At 36.0% G+C, this 16163-nt stretch overlaps 2 protein-coding genes across 2 annotated transcripts; one reads left to right on the forward strand and one right to left on the reverse strand.

Moving 5' to 3' along the window:
* Positions 1 to 2954: 2954 nt before the first annotated feature.
* Positions 2955 to 9337, forward strand: LOC112506261 (zinc finger MYM-type protein 1-like). Its single transcript, XM_025110276.1, has 4 exons — positions 2955 to 3102; positions 7592 to 8136; positions 8227 to 8266; positions 8355 to 9337. Exons 1-4 carry the CDS (start codon positions 2955 to 2957, stop codon positions 9335 to 9337), a joined length of 1716 nt encoding a protein of 571 aa, XP_024966044.1.
* A 469-nt stretch (positions 9338 to 9806) lies between these two features.
* On the reverse strand, positions 9807 to 12621 carry LOC112518243. The gene is made up of 4 exons (XM_025125871.1): positions 12039 to 12621; positions 11450 to 11517; positions 11185 to 11364; positions 9807 to 10132 (listed from the first exon to the last, which is right to left on the reverse strand). The coding sequence occupies exons 1-4, from the start codon at positions 12562 to 12564 to the stop codon at positions 9962 to 9964; spliced, it is 945 nt and encodes a 314-aa protein (XP_024981639.1). The 5' UTR covers positions 12565 to 12621; the 3' UTR covers positions 9807 to 9961.
* Positions 12622 to 16163: the final 3542 nt, after the last annotated feature.

A 16163-nucleotide genomic window follows, 5' to 3' on the forward strand; every position in this document is an offset into this window, starting at 1 on the left:
TATGTAGATAGGTTGACATGTCTGGGAGATAACGCCTTGCTGATGAAAGCGATTGGGTGTCCCCGCTGCATCAAAACTGCTCCTATTCCATGATTAGAAGCATCGGTTTCTATGACAAATGGCTCGCTGAAATTAGGCAGTGCCAAAACAGGAGGTTCAGTCATCACTTGCTTCAATTTTAAGAATGCCTTGTCTGCCTCGCTATCCCAACCAAAWGAATCTTTTTGTAACAGTCTCGTCAAGGGTTTTGCAATCTCTCCGTACCCTTTGACAAACCTCCGATAGTAACCAGTGAGTTCCAGAAACCCTCTTAGCTGCTTGACATTGACCGGCACCGGCCAATTAACGATAGTTGTGATCTTAGTCGGATCAGTTGCCACTCCTTGACTTGAGAGAATATGACCCAAATATTCGATCTGCGGCACCCCAAAAACACACTTGCTGCGTTTAGCTAGTAATGAATTTTGCCTCATAGTGTCCAACACCACCTTTAAATGATGCAAATGGGTCGTCCAACTTGGGCTGTAAACCAAGATSTCGTCGAAGAACACAAGTACAAACTTCCTTAAATAAGGTTGAAATACCCGATTCATTAAACTTTGGAAGGTAGAGGGAGCATTGGTTAACCCAAAGGGCATAACCAAAAATTCAAAGTGTCCACAATGTGTTTTAAATGCTGTTTTGTGAACATCTTGGGTGGCAACTCTGATTTGGTGATATCCAGCACGCAGATCAATTTTAGAAAACCATTGGGTACCATGTAGTTCATCCATAAGTTCCTCAATCAATGGAATAGRAAACCTGTCGGGAATAGTCATCTTGTTTAAAGCTCTGTAATCCACACACATCCTCCAGCTTCCATCCTTCTTTTTAACCAGCACAAYAGGAGCCGCAAACGGGCTGTTACTGGATCTGACCACTCCTTGATCCACCAGTTCCTGAGTCAATTGTTCAATRACGTCTTTTTGCAACATAGAGTAACGGTAGGGTCTGATGTTTACCGGATTTGAACCATCTTTTAAGGGAATAACATGATCAAATCCTTCTCGGAAAGGTGGTAACCCTGAGGGTTCCCGGAACAGGTCATAATACCCTTGCAACAACTTCACTAATTCAGGATGAGGAGAATCATTAGAGCTGCTGGTCTTAATTTGGAAATCGAGCAGATCCCCCTGAGTTGCCAGAAGTTGCATCATGGACAGCTGTCCACTTTGATGTAATACCTTGTTCATTGTTTGGTTACTTACGGTTTTCACTTTTTTTCCCGTTGCTCCCCTTAGAGTCACCTTAGTTCCCTTGACAGAAAACTCAATAGTATGGTTTACAAAATCAAAATTAACCTTCCCCAACGATGTAAACCAYTGGACGCCCAAAACAACGTCGCACCCTCCCAACGGTAATAAGTAAAGATCAGCTGTGAAGGATATCGATTGCATCTTCCATTGAAAACCTTCAATCATGGTGTCGCATACAACCCTTCCCCCATCAGCAACTCTAACCAGCATGGACGGCTTAGAGACCAACTTACACCCCAATTTCTTTGCAACCGCAACATCCATAAAATTATGTGTGCTGCCCGTATCTAACAGCATCTGCAAAGCTTTTTTTCCATAGTGTCCCGTTACCCTCATTGTCTGGTAATCTGTGATACCCGCCATAGCATTAACCGAAATTTGCGAAAACTCGTTATCGACTTCATGTTCATCATTAACATCCTCATCCAATTCCTCCCATTCCATGTGGTACAATTGGGGTCGTTTGCCCTTGCATCGATGACCATACTCATACTTCTCATCGCAAAAAAAACAAAGGCCCTTTGATCTCCTCTCTTCAAACTCAGCCGGTGACAAGGTTCTACGATTATGATTTGGTTTGAAGGGAGCTGCCATGGGTTTAGGAGACATATTAACGGGTTTAAGAGGTATATTGATGTTTTTCAGAGGTACGGGTAAAATACCAGGTTTAGTTGAAATCAGGGAAGAAGTGTTGTTGAATCTGGAAGTTGGCTTGTTGCTAGTTTTACTCAAATTGAGTTCCTGGATCTTGGCTAATGAATATGCTTGTGCAATAGTAAAAGGATTAAACATCCTTACTAAATTCCGCAGTTCGTCCTTCAGCCCAGTAATGAAACAACTTAAGGTATATTCAGGGGAGAGTTGTAACCTGCTGATGATACTATCAAACTCATCATGGTAGTCCTTAACAGATGTAGTTTGCTTCAATTCCATGAGTTCCGCCATCGGATCATCGAATGTTTCCCCAAATCTCCCTGTGATATCAGTGACGTATTGATCCCATGAAGGATTGATATGGTTGCGACCCTTCATGTACCCTTGATGCCATTGTAATGCTCTACCTTCCAAATGAATTGATGCTAGAGGAACCCTTGTACCATCACTTACTTGATCCAACTGAAAAAATTGATTCACCTTATATAGCCATGACTTCAATTCTTCCCCTCCGAAGCGTGGAAATTCGATTTTCGTCAACCGTGATGAGTATTGATGTGGGCTGCCAATCATTTCCCCCAATTTTACTTGAGGACTTGAAGACACTGATTTCAACTCCGTCTGTTGCACAGGTGGTTTACTGCCATTAACCATCAAACTATCAGAATCACCCTTCTTCAACCGGTCCACCACGAGTTGATTGATCTGTAGGGACAAACCCGAAAGGAGATCACTGATTTCTGAAATTGCTCGAGTATTCTCCGCCACCCGCATAATCTGTTGCTGATTATTATTTTCGATTCGAGCACCATAATCCTCTATAAATGTTTTGATCATCGTTTCCAATTCAGCAGCACTTCCACGTCCTTGCGATGATGGGGGTGGATCAATATTTGATGACGCTTCGGCGGAATTGATCGTCCCCTGTCCTTGATTCGCAGCTTTACCCATACTTCGTGTGATCGCAATAGTTGGATTCTTTCAGAACCGACTGCTCTGATACCAATGATACACCTAAAAACTCAATCAAGGTTGGTCCTCCAACGGTTGATTGCAACTCCAAATCAGGTGGGTCAGGAAATGAATGATCCACGAGAATTTAGAGCAAGGAGAGATATTGAGATTACAGAGAACATAAAAGATGAGGAAGAAGGTAAATCTATTTCATATCTTCCAACTCGTACAATACTGAATATAAGGGAAAGATAATAACAAAAATAACAACCCACTACAAAAGATGCTTACAGCTGTCCGTATCTAGGTAAGATGCTGACATCTGTCAGCCCACCAAATCTATTTATTTAAGACATAATTACCCCCTGAATTTCGAATCATAACATTTTTCATCGCTGTTTTTTATACCCATTTTTGCAAATCTTACATCCCGTTTGGTTTGTAGGAATGGAATGAAGTTGGATTTTAAATTCATTCCAATCCCATGTTTGGTTTCTTGGATTGTCAGGATTTGAAATCCAAGAATTTAATTGAAATCTTTCAAACAATCCTTAGGAGGTGTTGGGGATTTCTAAGAATTGTATGAACTATGGTTTTAAAAAATGTTAAAAACATTTGTTTTGTGATAATCGATTAATAAAAATGTAATTTAATTATTTTTATAAATAATGAAATCCAATTCCATTCCAAATTTTACAAATCAAACATACCATTCCAAATAGTTGTGTTGTGGCTATTGATCATGTAATGGCTACGATGGTGGTTGTCTTGTGTATGGGTGTGGTTTAGGTCCAAACGTACCATACAATAAAAAGTTTCAATTCGTATGAAATATGTAAATTAAAAATAATATAATATAAATTAAGGAGTTCAGTAATTACATTAAAAATGTTAACTTCAAAATAAATTCATCATGATACTTGATAAAAGAATAAAAGAAAATAATTCAAATAACGAATTTATAATGTAAAACTTAAAAAAAAAATTGAAAAATTAACAAGTGATCAATAATGTATAAACTATTTTTCATTTGATAAATGATTATGTAATAATATGTATACATAATTTATATTTAACAATATATACAAAATACGCTACTGTGGTTTGAACTGAAGTTTGAAGACTCAAAACCGCAAATTATACCGTAAATTGTAGTTTGATTAAAATGCAAACCTCAAAGGGCCATTTAATAGAAATGCAAACCTCAAAGTGCGATTTGATAAAAAATGCAAATTACAGATCACATCAAAAAAGTTATATAAGCTGTATGTTTGGTATGGAAGGTTTTGATGAACACCCCTAATTTGTGTATGCATGAGAGAGAGGGGTGCAAATTTCTAGTCATGGCGGCAGTGAGATTTAGAGGATGTTTACCTAAACACTTACTCGGTAAGCGCTTAACGATAAAATTCAATGTTATTGCGTACTTATCAGGTAAGATTTTAATCTATTGTCAAAGACCTTCCAGCCTAGTGGTAAAAGCTTGGGCATGACATAGTCATGAACCCGAGTTCAAGCCCTGGGAGGGGAGTGTTGGCGACATTTAAGTGGGGCCATGTTTAGCCTCCAAATTTGTCGGGGATTAGTCGGGCTTTGGCCCGGACACCCTTACAAAAAAAAAAAAAAAAAAAAGATTTTAATCTACAAAACGCCATCGTATGTAACAACTTACCCGGTAAGCGCTAACGGTGATAAGAGTTGTCACCATCACTTACCGGGTAAGACTCTCGGTTCTTACCTTCGCTCTTACCAGGTAAGATTCTTGGTTCTTGTCATATTCATCCGGTAAGGTAATGTGACTTGGTAAACACTTACCCAAGTAAACACTTGGTAAACAGTCCCTTAGTGATGAAAGAGTTACAATTGCGATCGATAGTGTAGGGAGGAGGAGATAAGGGAGGAGAGGCTTCAAGTAGTTAAGGCTGTACATGAGTTGGCTTGGTGGGGTTAAAAACATTTGAACAATCCAACCTAATGTTTGCTGATTGAAAAATCTAAATCCAACCCAAATAAATGTACAACCAACCCAATCCAAACCAAATCATATAAATTGGGTTGGGTTTGGTTGGTCGATTTAAAACTTTGGTACATCATTTTTACAATCTAGCTAAGTTATTGTGTTTAAACAAAGTAAAATCAAAACGAGAATATACAAATAAAGTAAAACTTACAAAAAGTTGAAGGTTCATGCAAATAAGAAAGTAAAATTACGACGAAATTGTGATAGAATTATGAATAGAGTTAATTACGAGTTGGTCTAAAATCTAATATACATATATTAATTAGAGACTTAACAATCAATATTCAAATCTACTATAAAAGACATCAGGTTCATTAGGTTGGATTTGGTTCCAATGACCCTAATCCAATTCTAACCCAATACATAAGTTTAAAGATTTTACGGCTCGATCAAGTTACATTAGGTTGGATTATTTCATGTTGGTTAGATTTAGTCAGGTTTTTGTACGTGTCATGTTGTGGTGGCTGAGAGGGAGGCCAACTGCTTTATATTGATATGATCTACATATAATGTTCTTTTGAATAGTCAACATTGTGACTTAAAATGATGTCAATCTATATGTATTAAAGGTATATCATATGTTTTTGACGGTGAAACTGATTAACGATGCTAAGTAAAAATAATATTAATTTAGAATTAATTATTGATTGATTTCATGTCTACAAATACTCAGGAAAAACGATTTTATATGAATTATTAGTATTTAATGAATTCAATGTTATTTCTATGATAAAAACATTACATTAAAAAAAAATCATCCATATCAAGAACCCTTTTTTACATCTCACCCAGAGCCTATAAAATATAAAAAACGAACGAAATTGCTCAAAGCCGATGATGCCAATAATGAACCGTAAAATGTTTATCGATGATTATTAGGAGTTTTGAACAATTTTAACTGTTAGGGGCCGTTTTCCAAACACTTACCCAAGTAAGCACTTCCAAATCTCATTACCTTAACAGATGAATATGACAAAGATCAAGAATCTCATCAGGGAAGAGCGAAGACAAGGACCGAGAGTCTTACCCAGTAAGTGAGGACGATGACTCTTACCACGGTTAGCGCTTACTGGGTAAATTGTTGCATACGATAAAGTCTTGGTGGACCAAAATCTTATCCGGTAAGTAAATGATAATGTTAAATTTTACGAGTAAGCACATAACCCAGTAACTAACTATTTGACAAATTACAATGACTCAAACAATCGATAAAAATCTTTGATGGTCCTCAAAGACTCAAAACGGTGACTTATAGGTAAACCGAAACCAGGGGCGGACCTGTAGTGTCGCCATGGGTGGCACGTGCCACCGTATTATTTTGCCTCTGAAGGGTAAATTTTTTAGGTTTATTAACGGTGCTACCGTATACTTTCGGAAAGTACTACCGTATTTTTCCTAAAATTCTAAGAGTGCAACTAAAGCCCAAATAAACTGCAAAAATAAGCCCAAATAAAATCTAATGGTCCATTAACTAAAGCCCTAAATCTAATGGTCCATTAACTAAAGCCCCAACCCCAAATCTAATAGTCCATTAACTAAAGCCCTAAATCTAATGGTCCATTAAGGCATTAACTAATGCCCCAAATCTGTGACCTTGTTACAGACTTATAGCGACCGTGCGTGAGCCGAGAGCGAGTGTCGAGTGAGCGAGTGAGAGCTTGAGGCGTGAGAGAGCGACATTGTGTGCGACAAGCCGACAGCTACAACCACAACCAGGCGGGGGACCACTGACCGGACCAGGGACCACGAGAAAAGAGAATCGATTCGATTTTGAAATTGGAACTCAACTCGCTCGCCATCGGTACTGACTCAGACTCAAATCTCAATCACTTATTTGATTGATCATTCTTTTCTGTTTACTTTTTAGTTGATTATTTACTATTTCACTTGATTAATTGTTTAGGTTATACAAATGTTACTTGATTAATTGTTTAGGTTATACAAATTGATCATTCTTTTTTGTTTACTGTTTAGTTGATTATTTACTATTTTACTTGATTAATTGTTTAGGTTATACAAATTGATCATTCTTTTTTGTTTGCTGTTTAGTTAATTATTTACTATTTTACTTGATTAATTGTTTATGTTATACAAATATTTTGTTTACTATGTTTAGGTTTCATATGTTGATTAGATTTACTTATTTACATTACTCATTACTGATTAGTGATTACTTATTATTGTTTTCATTACTTAGATTTACATAACTCATTCATTATGGAAAAATATTTGAAATGAAAAGCTTCATCATCAACCGGTAATGAAGCATCCAACAATGTGATTGATGTTAACGATCTTCCTTGGGATCCATCCGAAAGACCCAAAATTATGACTTATAACCCAAATCAAAGAGACGAAATTAGACGGAAATACTTGGTAAGGGGTCTTTGTCAACCACGAGGTCACATCTTTCCAACCAAAGTTATAGGGACTAAAGGAAGACGGTTTGTTGTTTCTTGGTTTGATCAATTTCAGTGGTTGGAATACAGTGTAAAAGTAGATAGAGAATATTGTTTGCCTTGTTACTTGTTCAGAGATCAAGGTGGGAATCATGGGATAGATGCATTTGTGGCGGAATGATTTAATAGTTGGAGTAAAAAAGATAGACTTACGCTTCATGAGGGTGAGGTTAATAATTTTCACCATAAAGCACTTAAAAAATGTGAAGATTTGGTTAACCAAAACCAATCAATTGCTGTTGCCCTTCGTAAACAAACAGAACTCATGAAGACCGAGTACCACATGCAATTGAATGCTTCCGTTGAAGTTTGTAGATATTTGTTGGAGAATGCTTTACCATTTCGTGGCAACGATGAGTCGGAAAAGTCTATGTACAAAGGGCTTTTCTTGGGGACATTAAAGTTAATCGGAAGAACAAATGGGGAGATTGAAAAGGTTATATTACAAAATGCACCGAAGAACAATCAATTGACATCTCCAAAGATTCAAAACTATCTTGTTACTTGCTTTGGAGAAGAGGTGTTGAAAGGCGTTATTGGGGAAATTGGTGATGATGTATTTGCTTTGTTGGTGAATGAGTCTAGTGATGTCTCTAGAAAAGAACAAATGGCCGTGGTTTTGAGGTTTGTTGATAAAGTCGGCATTGTTCAAGAAAGATTTGTCGGCATTGTTCATGTCATGGATACATCTGCTATAAGTCTTAAATCTGCATTGGATGCTTTATTTGCAAAACATGGATTGAGTTTCACAAAGGTAAAAAGGTTTTTTAATAATTTATTTGTTTTAAGTCTTAATTATATCATTGAATATTTGGCTAAATAGCTTAATTTATCTTTAAAATAGGTAAGAGGACAAGGTTATGATGGTGCTAGCAACATGAGTGGTAAGTTCAGTGGGTTGAAAGCTTTGATCTTGAGTGATAATGACTCGACATTTTTATATACATTGTTTTGCCTATCAACTTCAGTTAGTGGTTGTGGCGGTTGCAAAAAAACACGAAGGTATTAAGGACTTCTTTTATTTGATTGCGTTGGTTGTTACTGTTGTAAACTCTTCTTGCAAACGAAAAGATATGATACGAGAAAGTCACAAAGAGAGAATTCAAGAAGAAATTGGAAATAATGAAATTGAGACTGGTAAGGGGTTAAACCAAGAGATTTCCCTTGTCCGAGCTGGAGATACACGATGGAATTCTCATCTTAAAACAATCGTGAGTTTGATTGCTTTGTTTCCAGAGGTTATACAGGTGCTTAAATATGTTGAAGATGATGGTGATAATGGAGCTAGTCGGCTTCAAGCAAGAGGTCTTTTATCATACTTAAAGACATTTGAATTTGTGTTTTATATGCACTTGATATCAACGATCTTAGGATTAACAAATTCATTGTCTCAAGCTCTTCAAAGGAAAGATGAAGACATCTTGGAAGCTATTGATTTGATAGGTACAACCAAAGGTCAATTACAAATGTTGAGGGAAAATGGGTTTGATCAAGTTTTGGAGAAATGCTACTCTTTTTGTGATAAACATAAGATCGTGAAGTTAGATATGGCTGAAGCTTATGTTAATACAAGAAATTCAAGGAAAATGATGAACATTACCAATCAACATTATTATAACTATGATATATTCAACACTGTTTTGGATATGCAGATCCGAAAGTTTGGTGATCGTTTTGGTGAGATAAGCACCGACTTGCTTCAAAATATGGCAACTTTGAATCCACGCAATTCGTTTTCTCAGTTTAACAAATCAAGCATATTGAAATTGAGTCAGATGTATCCTCGAGATTTTGATGACAAGGAAAGGATCATTCTTGAGCACGAACTTGATGTCTACTATCATTCTATTTATAATGATGTCAGATTTGCAAACTTAAACGGTATTGCCGACCTCACCAGATTAATGATGGCAACAAGAAAGCATCTTTATCATCCTTTAGTCTATCGGTACTAACACTGGTTTTGCCTGTTGCAACTGCTACGGTTGAAAGATGTTTTTTGGCGATAAAGCTTGTCAAGACAAATTTACGTAATCGAATTGGTGATGATTTTTTGAATTCTGCTCTCATTTGCGCCATAGAAAATGAAGCCCTTTGTAATGTCAAAAACGAAGATGTCATCGATCGTCTCCAAAAGATGAAGACACGCCGAGGACAAATTTAGGAGTTGTTTCTCAACATACTTTTTGTAATTATTTTTGGGTATATATTGACCATTTTCAAAAGATGAAGACGAGTCGGGTAAAAGTTTAGGAGTTGTTTATCGGTACAATAAAAACCATATTTTTTGTAATTATTTTTAGATATATATTATATTATATTAATTATATGGTGCCACCGTATGAAAAATTTTCTGGGTCCGTCCCTGACCGAAACAAACCAAATGAGCACAATATTCTCACGTAGGGTCTGGGAGGTAAAACGTACGCAAACGTGACCTTTACCCTAAAGAGTAGAGTAGAGTAGAGTGATTGTTTATGTAAATAGCCCCGCTAGTAAAAAGTGCATGAAATACATGCTCGTTTTATATTCTAAAACTATAATTTCAACAAGTAACGCGATATACCTCATACAAGCAGTCATTCTCCCAACTTATCGGTGTCGCGGACAATAATCTTTGAAGGAAGCACAATTGCAGCCACCGGATTTTGTTCAAGCCCACCGCCTTCATCGATAATCAGTCTAAGCCCGTCCACATGAAGCTTTCCATGGTGACCACTTACCACGATCGTCGGGCTTTTGCTCAGTTCCTACCAACAAAATACAGTGTAACTCCTTCCCACATGAATAGAAAATTAGATTTGTAAGCTCCTAATAAGCTCAAATACCAATAACCACCATGGTTGTATCATTGAAGATTATTGGGCCATCTTGCTAGGGGTGACAATGGGTCAGGTTGGGTTGAGTTCGGGTTCAACCAATTTATTAAACAGGTTGAAAATCTCAACCCAACCCATTACCTAAATGGGTTGAGATTTTTCAACCCAACTCAACCTGTTACCTAAATGAGTTGACAACGGGTTGACCTGTTTACGATTTTTTTAACCCAACCTGTTAAATAAATGGGTTGAACCTAAAATTGACCCATTTAATTTTAAAACTTTAAATAAAAAAAAGACTAGACTATTTAATTTTTTTGAATAAAAGCCAACCACAAATACAAACAAATTGTTCAAAGTTTGAATAAAACACCATCACAACAAATATATTGTTCAAAATAAGTTGGATTGGACTTTGAAGGCGATACTGGACTAAAGGGTTTTCTTAGGGTTTCATGATGATTAAGAGTAATGGAGGCTATTGAAATTTGGAGTTTCATCTCACGACGGTAGGATTTTTAATTAAGAATAAAACAAAATTAAAAATTAGAATACTAGATATAATATTAAGAATAAAATAAAATTATATAATATTTTAAATGGGTTGAAAACAGGTCGAAAAATTTAACCTAACCCAACCCATTTATTTAAATGGGTTAGGCGAGTTGACCCATTTATTTAAATGGGTTGAAAATCTCAACCCATTGGCTAATTTTGGGTTGGGTTCGGGTTGGATTAGCGGGTTGGGTCAGTTTTTGCCACCCCTACAGCTTGCTACTTTGGGCTTGGAGCTTTACAATTTATTGGGTTTTCTCAACAAGTAAACTAAACCAAACGAACCCCAATAAAGTAGGGGCGGGGAGCGTATGATGTAGGCAGACCTTGCCTCCACCCTAAAGACTAGAGACTGTTTCTCTGAAGACTCTCCGGCTTGTAAAAAGGTTTTGTGAAACGAAATTGTAAGAGATGGAGTGAGAGATCACCTCGGGGATGTCCCATACGCTCTTTCTACCGCTAAGAGGCTCCACCTTTGGGATCCTGGTGTCCTTTGCCTTCAGATATTTAATCTGCTCTTCGACATCTTTCCCTCTCTCCAAACCACCATGAACCGCAATCAACTTACACGATACAAGTCCTGTGTCTGTTTCTATGCACACATTATCCTAAATAAAATTATTATGAGCTAAAATGCAAGCACACCAAGAAGAACAAAATTATATTCCTGATAAGAGAAAATCAAAATCTAACCTCTTCATGGATCCACACCAAATCAGCAAGAAACTTCTTGTGTTCATCAGGAACTGCTTTCATCAAATCTGTACAAACCAATCTAGAATTGATCACAAACTTTGCATACTTGCAACATATTAAACACATTTTGACTTTTGGATGTGAATATGTGAGATTCTAATCTTCAAAACTGATAAGCATTCATCCAATCTTGATGCATACAACAACTATCATCCTGAATCAGCAAAGGGTCGCTATCGAATAAGACAATGTGCCACAAGTAAGATGAAATTATTCAGACCCAATTTGGCAACAAGATGGCATTTTAGTTTGAAACAGATCAATTAAGCAACAGAAACTGGATCAGAATAATCTGAACATACAATCCAGTGAAAGGATTGTTTCCCTAACAAGTGGGAGTTCTCAATTTCAAATCTTTGCACCAAATCAGATGAATCCCCCAAATGAGACTTTTATTCCAGAAGAATGGAAGTTGAGTAATACAAGAAAATGAGCCCCAACTTCAAATCCAAAGCTACAGTACTTCAATAACTCCTATACGAAAGAACCCATTAATGGAAAAGGTGAAGGATTTCATGATACATACCAGGAGAGCCATGAGGAACCCCATAAGATTCAAAAGTGGTGCCAGCATCATAAATGGAACCCTTGTACTCTGTACCTTTAGCAGCATTAAACTTGACAGTTATCTTCCCAGCCCACCTCCTCCCTTGCAAATGCATGTTCTCATACCCATCGTCTTTGTACCACCCTTCTCTCTCCTCGCTCGGCTTAAACTCATCCCACGTAGCAGAAAACGCCGATCCATCTGGCGGCGGAGGGATGGATCCTACAAACGCCGCAAAGGCGAAGTCATGGTTTCCGGCGAGGAAGACATGGGATTGGTTTGGGTATTTTGAGGGGAGTTCGATTAGGAAATCTAATACTTTGCGAGTATCAGGGCCGCGATCACAGTAATCGCCGAGGAAGATGATGCGGGCAGACTGGAAATCAGAGGGTGGAATTAGGGTTTGAAGGTTGGACCAGAGGTTTTGGAGCTTGGTTATGTATCCATGGATGTCCCCAATGCAAATCAGAACCCTTTCCTTGGTGTTTGATGATGCCATTGACATGGTTGAAAATGGATGGTGGCGTCAAGCATAAGCGAAGGTATGTGTTATGGCTTATTAACCATACAATTTATTTCTACTGAACCATAGCATAAATAGAAAAATGGTAAATTATGAATTTGGTCCCTTTGGTTTTAAATTTCTCTTGGATTTGGTCCTTCAAAAATTGTTTATTCCAGAATAGGCTCTAGAATTTGCATTTTTGTAACAATTTGATCTTTGCCACTAACAGATGTTAACTCCTGTCAGTTAAGTGATGGGTATTTTGGTCCATTACCATATTTTCCCTTATTTTCTCGCTTAAAAGAATTATATATATATATATATATATATATATATATATTAACTCCCATACCCTGTCTCTCTTCCTTCCCCAAACCATCGTCATCTATATCATCTTCTTCGACCAAACTTTTCTCCGGTCACCACACACCACAACGAAAAAACCCAAAATCAAAACCACCTGCTAGTCCAAACATATGATAGAAAACATACATCAAGACCCTAATTCAAATCTTAAAATAAAAAAATAAGCATTCGAGCCCAAACATTTAGGTAAACCAGTCGAAGAAGAAAAAGCAAGAAGTTTGCTGAGGTTGTGGTATGGTGCTTACCCACTGATCTGTGATGTGGGTTTTGGAACATACACAAAGATACCTGTTTGGATAGAAGAAGAGGAGGGAGAGGGTTAGTTTCAAGGTTTATTGAGTGGTTTGGAATCTACATCCCCATTGATTTCGACAAACTTGAGTTTCTGAGGAAGTACAGACTATGGCGAAAGATGGAGGCCAGGGGTCAAGAGAATCCCCTATCAATATCGCATTTTACTTTGATGTTTCATTTTATCAACTTATTTGTACTTCATAACTTTAGACATTATAAAGTTGTGATTTGTAATACAAAAATACAAAAATAAAGGATGCAATAAGACAATGTTTGAAAAATAAAAGGGTTTTTTTTTGTGTATAATAATATTTTTGTATTATTCAGTTAATATGATTGTACAATCTTATATTTTACATCAAAAAATCTCAATTTATTTTTATTTAAAAAGTAAAAACATTATCTTTCTCAAAATCACATAAACTGTATCAGATCAACATAGACGAAAAATAAAACGAAACATTAAAATGAAGATGTATCTTGCGGCATTGCGCGAGCACCCTTCTAGTGTTTACAAAACCATTTACAAACTATCATATTTTTGCAAAAGGTTTTGAATGTTACTTTATTTTTGCAAAAAACCCTTAAACAAGCTCAATAGGCCGGTTATTTTTGTACTGAAAACAGAACAAAATGAAACAAAAAAACAACAATTATGTCACGCCCCGATTTTTTTTTCTTTCGAATGCCGTGACGTCATTCTTAATAACTTATGTCATGAACAAAAATACGAACTTAAAATTTCAAACACACATAATATGTTTAACATAATTCGTTACATAATTGCGGAAGCGTAAAATACTTTAAAATAATCAATGCTAATTAAAATATCTAATCAAGCATGATTCAAAAACATAGTCCCGTCTTTCTTCATTCACTCGTCTACTGACAAATGACACCTGAGATATATACATGTATAGTATAAACAAAAAGCTTAGTGAATACAATATGGTTTCATGCTCACATGCACACACAAAACAGTGTTTTAGCGTATTTTAATTATTATCTTGCAAGTGAGGCCTCGGCTCGTCACTTTTTTTTGCGTATGTGGCGTATTCTATGGACGAGGACTCCAAGACCTCGGAATTGCAAGCCCTCATTTCATGTCCAACCCACCCCGTACGGTGGACGAATCTTGCCGAATCATACTAGTTGCATATCATTTATTTGCAATACTCACTCATTAATGCAAATCTCATCGTGACATGCAACATACATCTCATGCAAGTGACAACATAAATCACCTATGCATCATCGTCATTTATCACATTATACACATACTTGAATATCATATTGATAATATCAAGTCATCATAATCTTTCTCATCCACATTATATTTCATATCATGCATATACTTAAATATTATGCACATTAAATAATCAAGTTATCATCATATGCATATAAACACATCATGCAAATATCATGGATAAAATACTTTTGAAATGATCATGTATATATCCCATAAAAATCGCATAATGTACTCACCTTGAATCGTTAACGTTCGATAGGTCTTTCTCTCAAAAACAGCAACCTACATGATAATTTATACCATTCCTAAGCATCTTAAATAATCGTAGTTAAATTGATTACCATTCCTTAACAATCTTAACATGACTTTTCCTTTTATTGATCAACCCCCGATAACATCATATCTCATGTTTCACTCCAATATTTTCTTAAAATATATTAATAATGTGACGTCGTTCAATATTAATTGTTGCTCGTTCATTTTATAAAATAAGCAATATACTTCACATTTTCTTGAATAATAAATATTCTACCAAAATAACTAAACTAAATAGTTCGCAACGTAAATAATGTTGTGTGGTCAAAACGTCTCGTTTAAGATTTGCAAGTAAATAAAGGTGACAACATGTCACACACATATAAATAACGGTCGTTCCATAACTTTAAAGTTCAACATAATTAATACTCGAAATARTGTGAGAATACCAATTTTCCAAGTCTAGGGGCATTTCGGTAAATCTTAAGAAGCCGAATACCCAAGGTATAGCTTTACAAATTCCCTAATTTAGAGCATTCTTGGTATATTTCATAAGTCGAATATTAAAACTGTGCTTAAAAGTCCAATCCCAAAGCATAGGGGTATTTTGGTAATTTTATTAAGCAATACTCAAAGTATTGTTAAAATACCGATTCCCTAATTGTGAGGTTATTTTGGTAATTTCACGAGGATAATAAATAAAATAAGACATAGATACCAATTCCCAATACATAAGGTTATTTCGGTAATTTACAAGGCAAATACGTAAAGTATCGCTAAAATACCAATTTCCATATTGTAGGGTCATTTTGGTAATTTCTATAAGGATTTTATTCAAAATAGAACTTAGATACCAATCCCAAGACATAGAGTTATCTCGGTAATTTTATAAAGCAAATACGTAAAGTATTGCTAAAATACCGATTTCCATATTGTAGGGTCATTTTGGTAATTTTCATAAGGATTAGACTGAAAATAACACTTAGATACCAATTCCCAAGACATTGGGTCACTTCGGTAATTTATAAAGCAAATACGTAAAATATTGCTAAAATACTGATTTCCAAATATAGGGTTGTTTTGGTAATTTTATAAAAATAATAATATAAAAATGAAGCTCATAGACCAATCCCCAAGACATAGGGTCATTTCGGTAATTTATAAAGCAATTACGTAAAGTATCGCTAAAATACCGATTTTCCATTTATAAGGTCATTTTGGTATTTAACGAGATAAATAATTAAAATGAAGTCAAAGTAAATTCCTAAAACTACAGGTGTAAAAGTGAAACTCAGATGTATTCTGCATATTATATATATGAACGCAAATAAAACAACAGATCATGTATGTAGTTTACTGGTTAACGCTTGGAACATTGAGGTTGTGATCGCGGGTTCGAATCCCGCCCACATCGTCTTCATTTCCATTTTTAAAA

This window comes from Cynara cardunculus (assembly GCF_001531365.2).
Source record: "Cynara cardunculus var. scolymus isolate 2C chromosome LG 1, CcrdV1, whole genome shotgun sequence".
Lineage (NCBI taxonomy): Eukaryota > Viridiplantae > Streptophyta > Magnoliopsida > Asterales > Asteraceae > Cynara > Cynara cardunculus.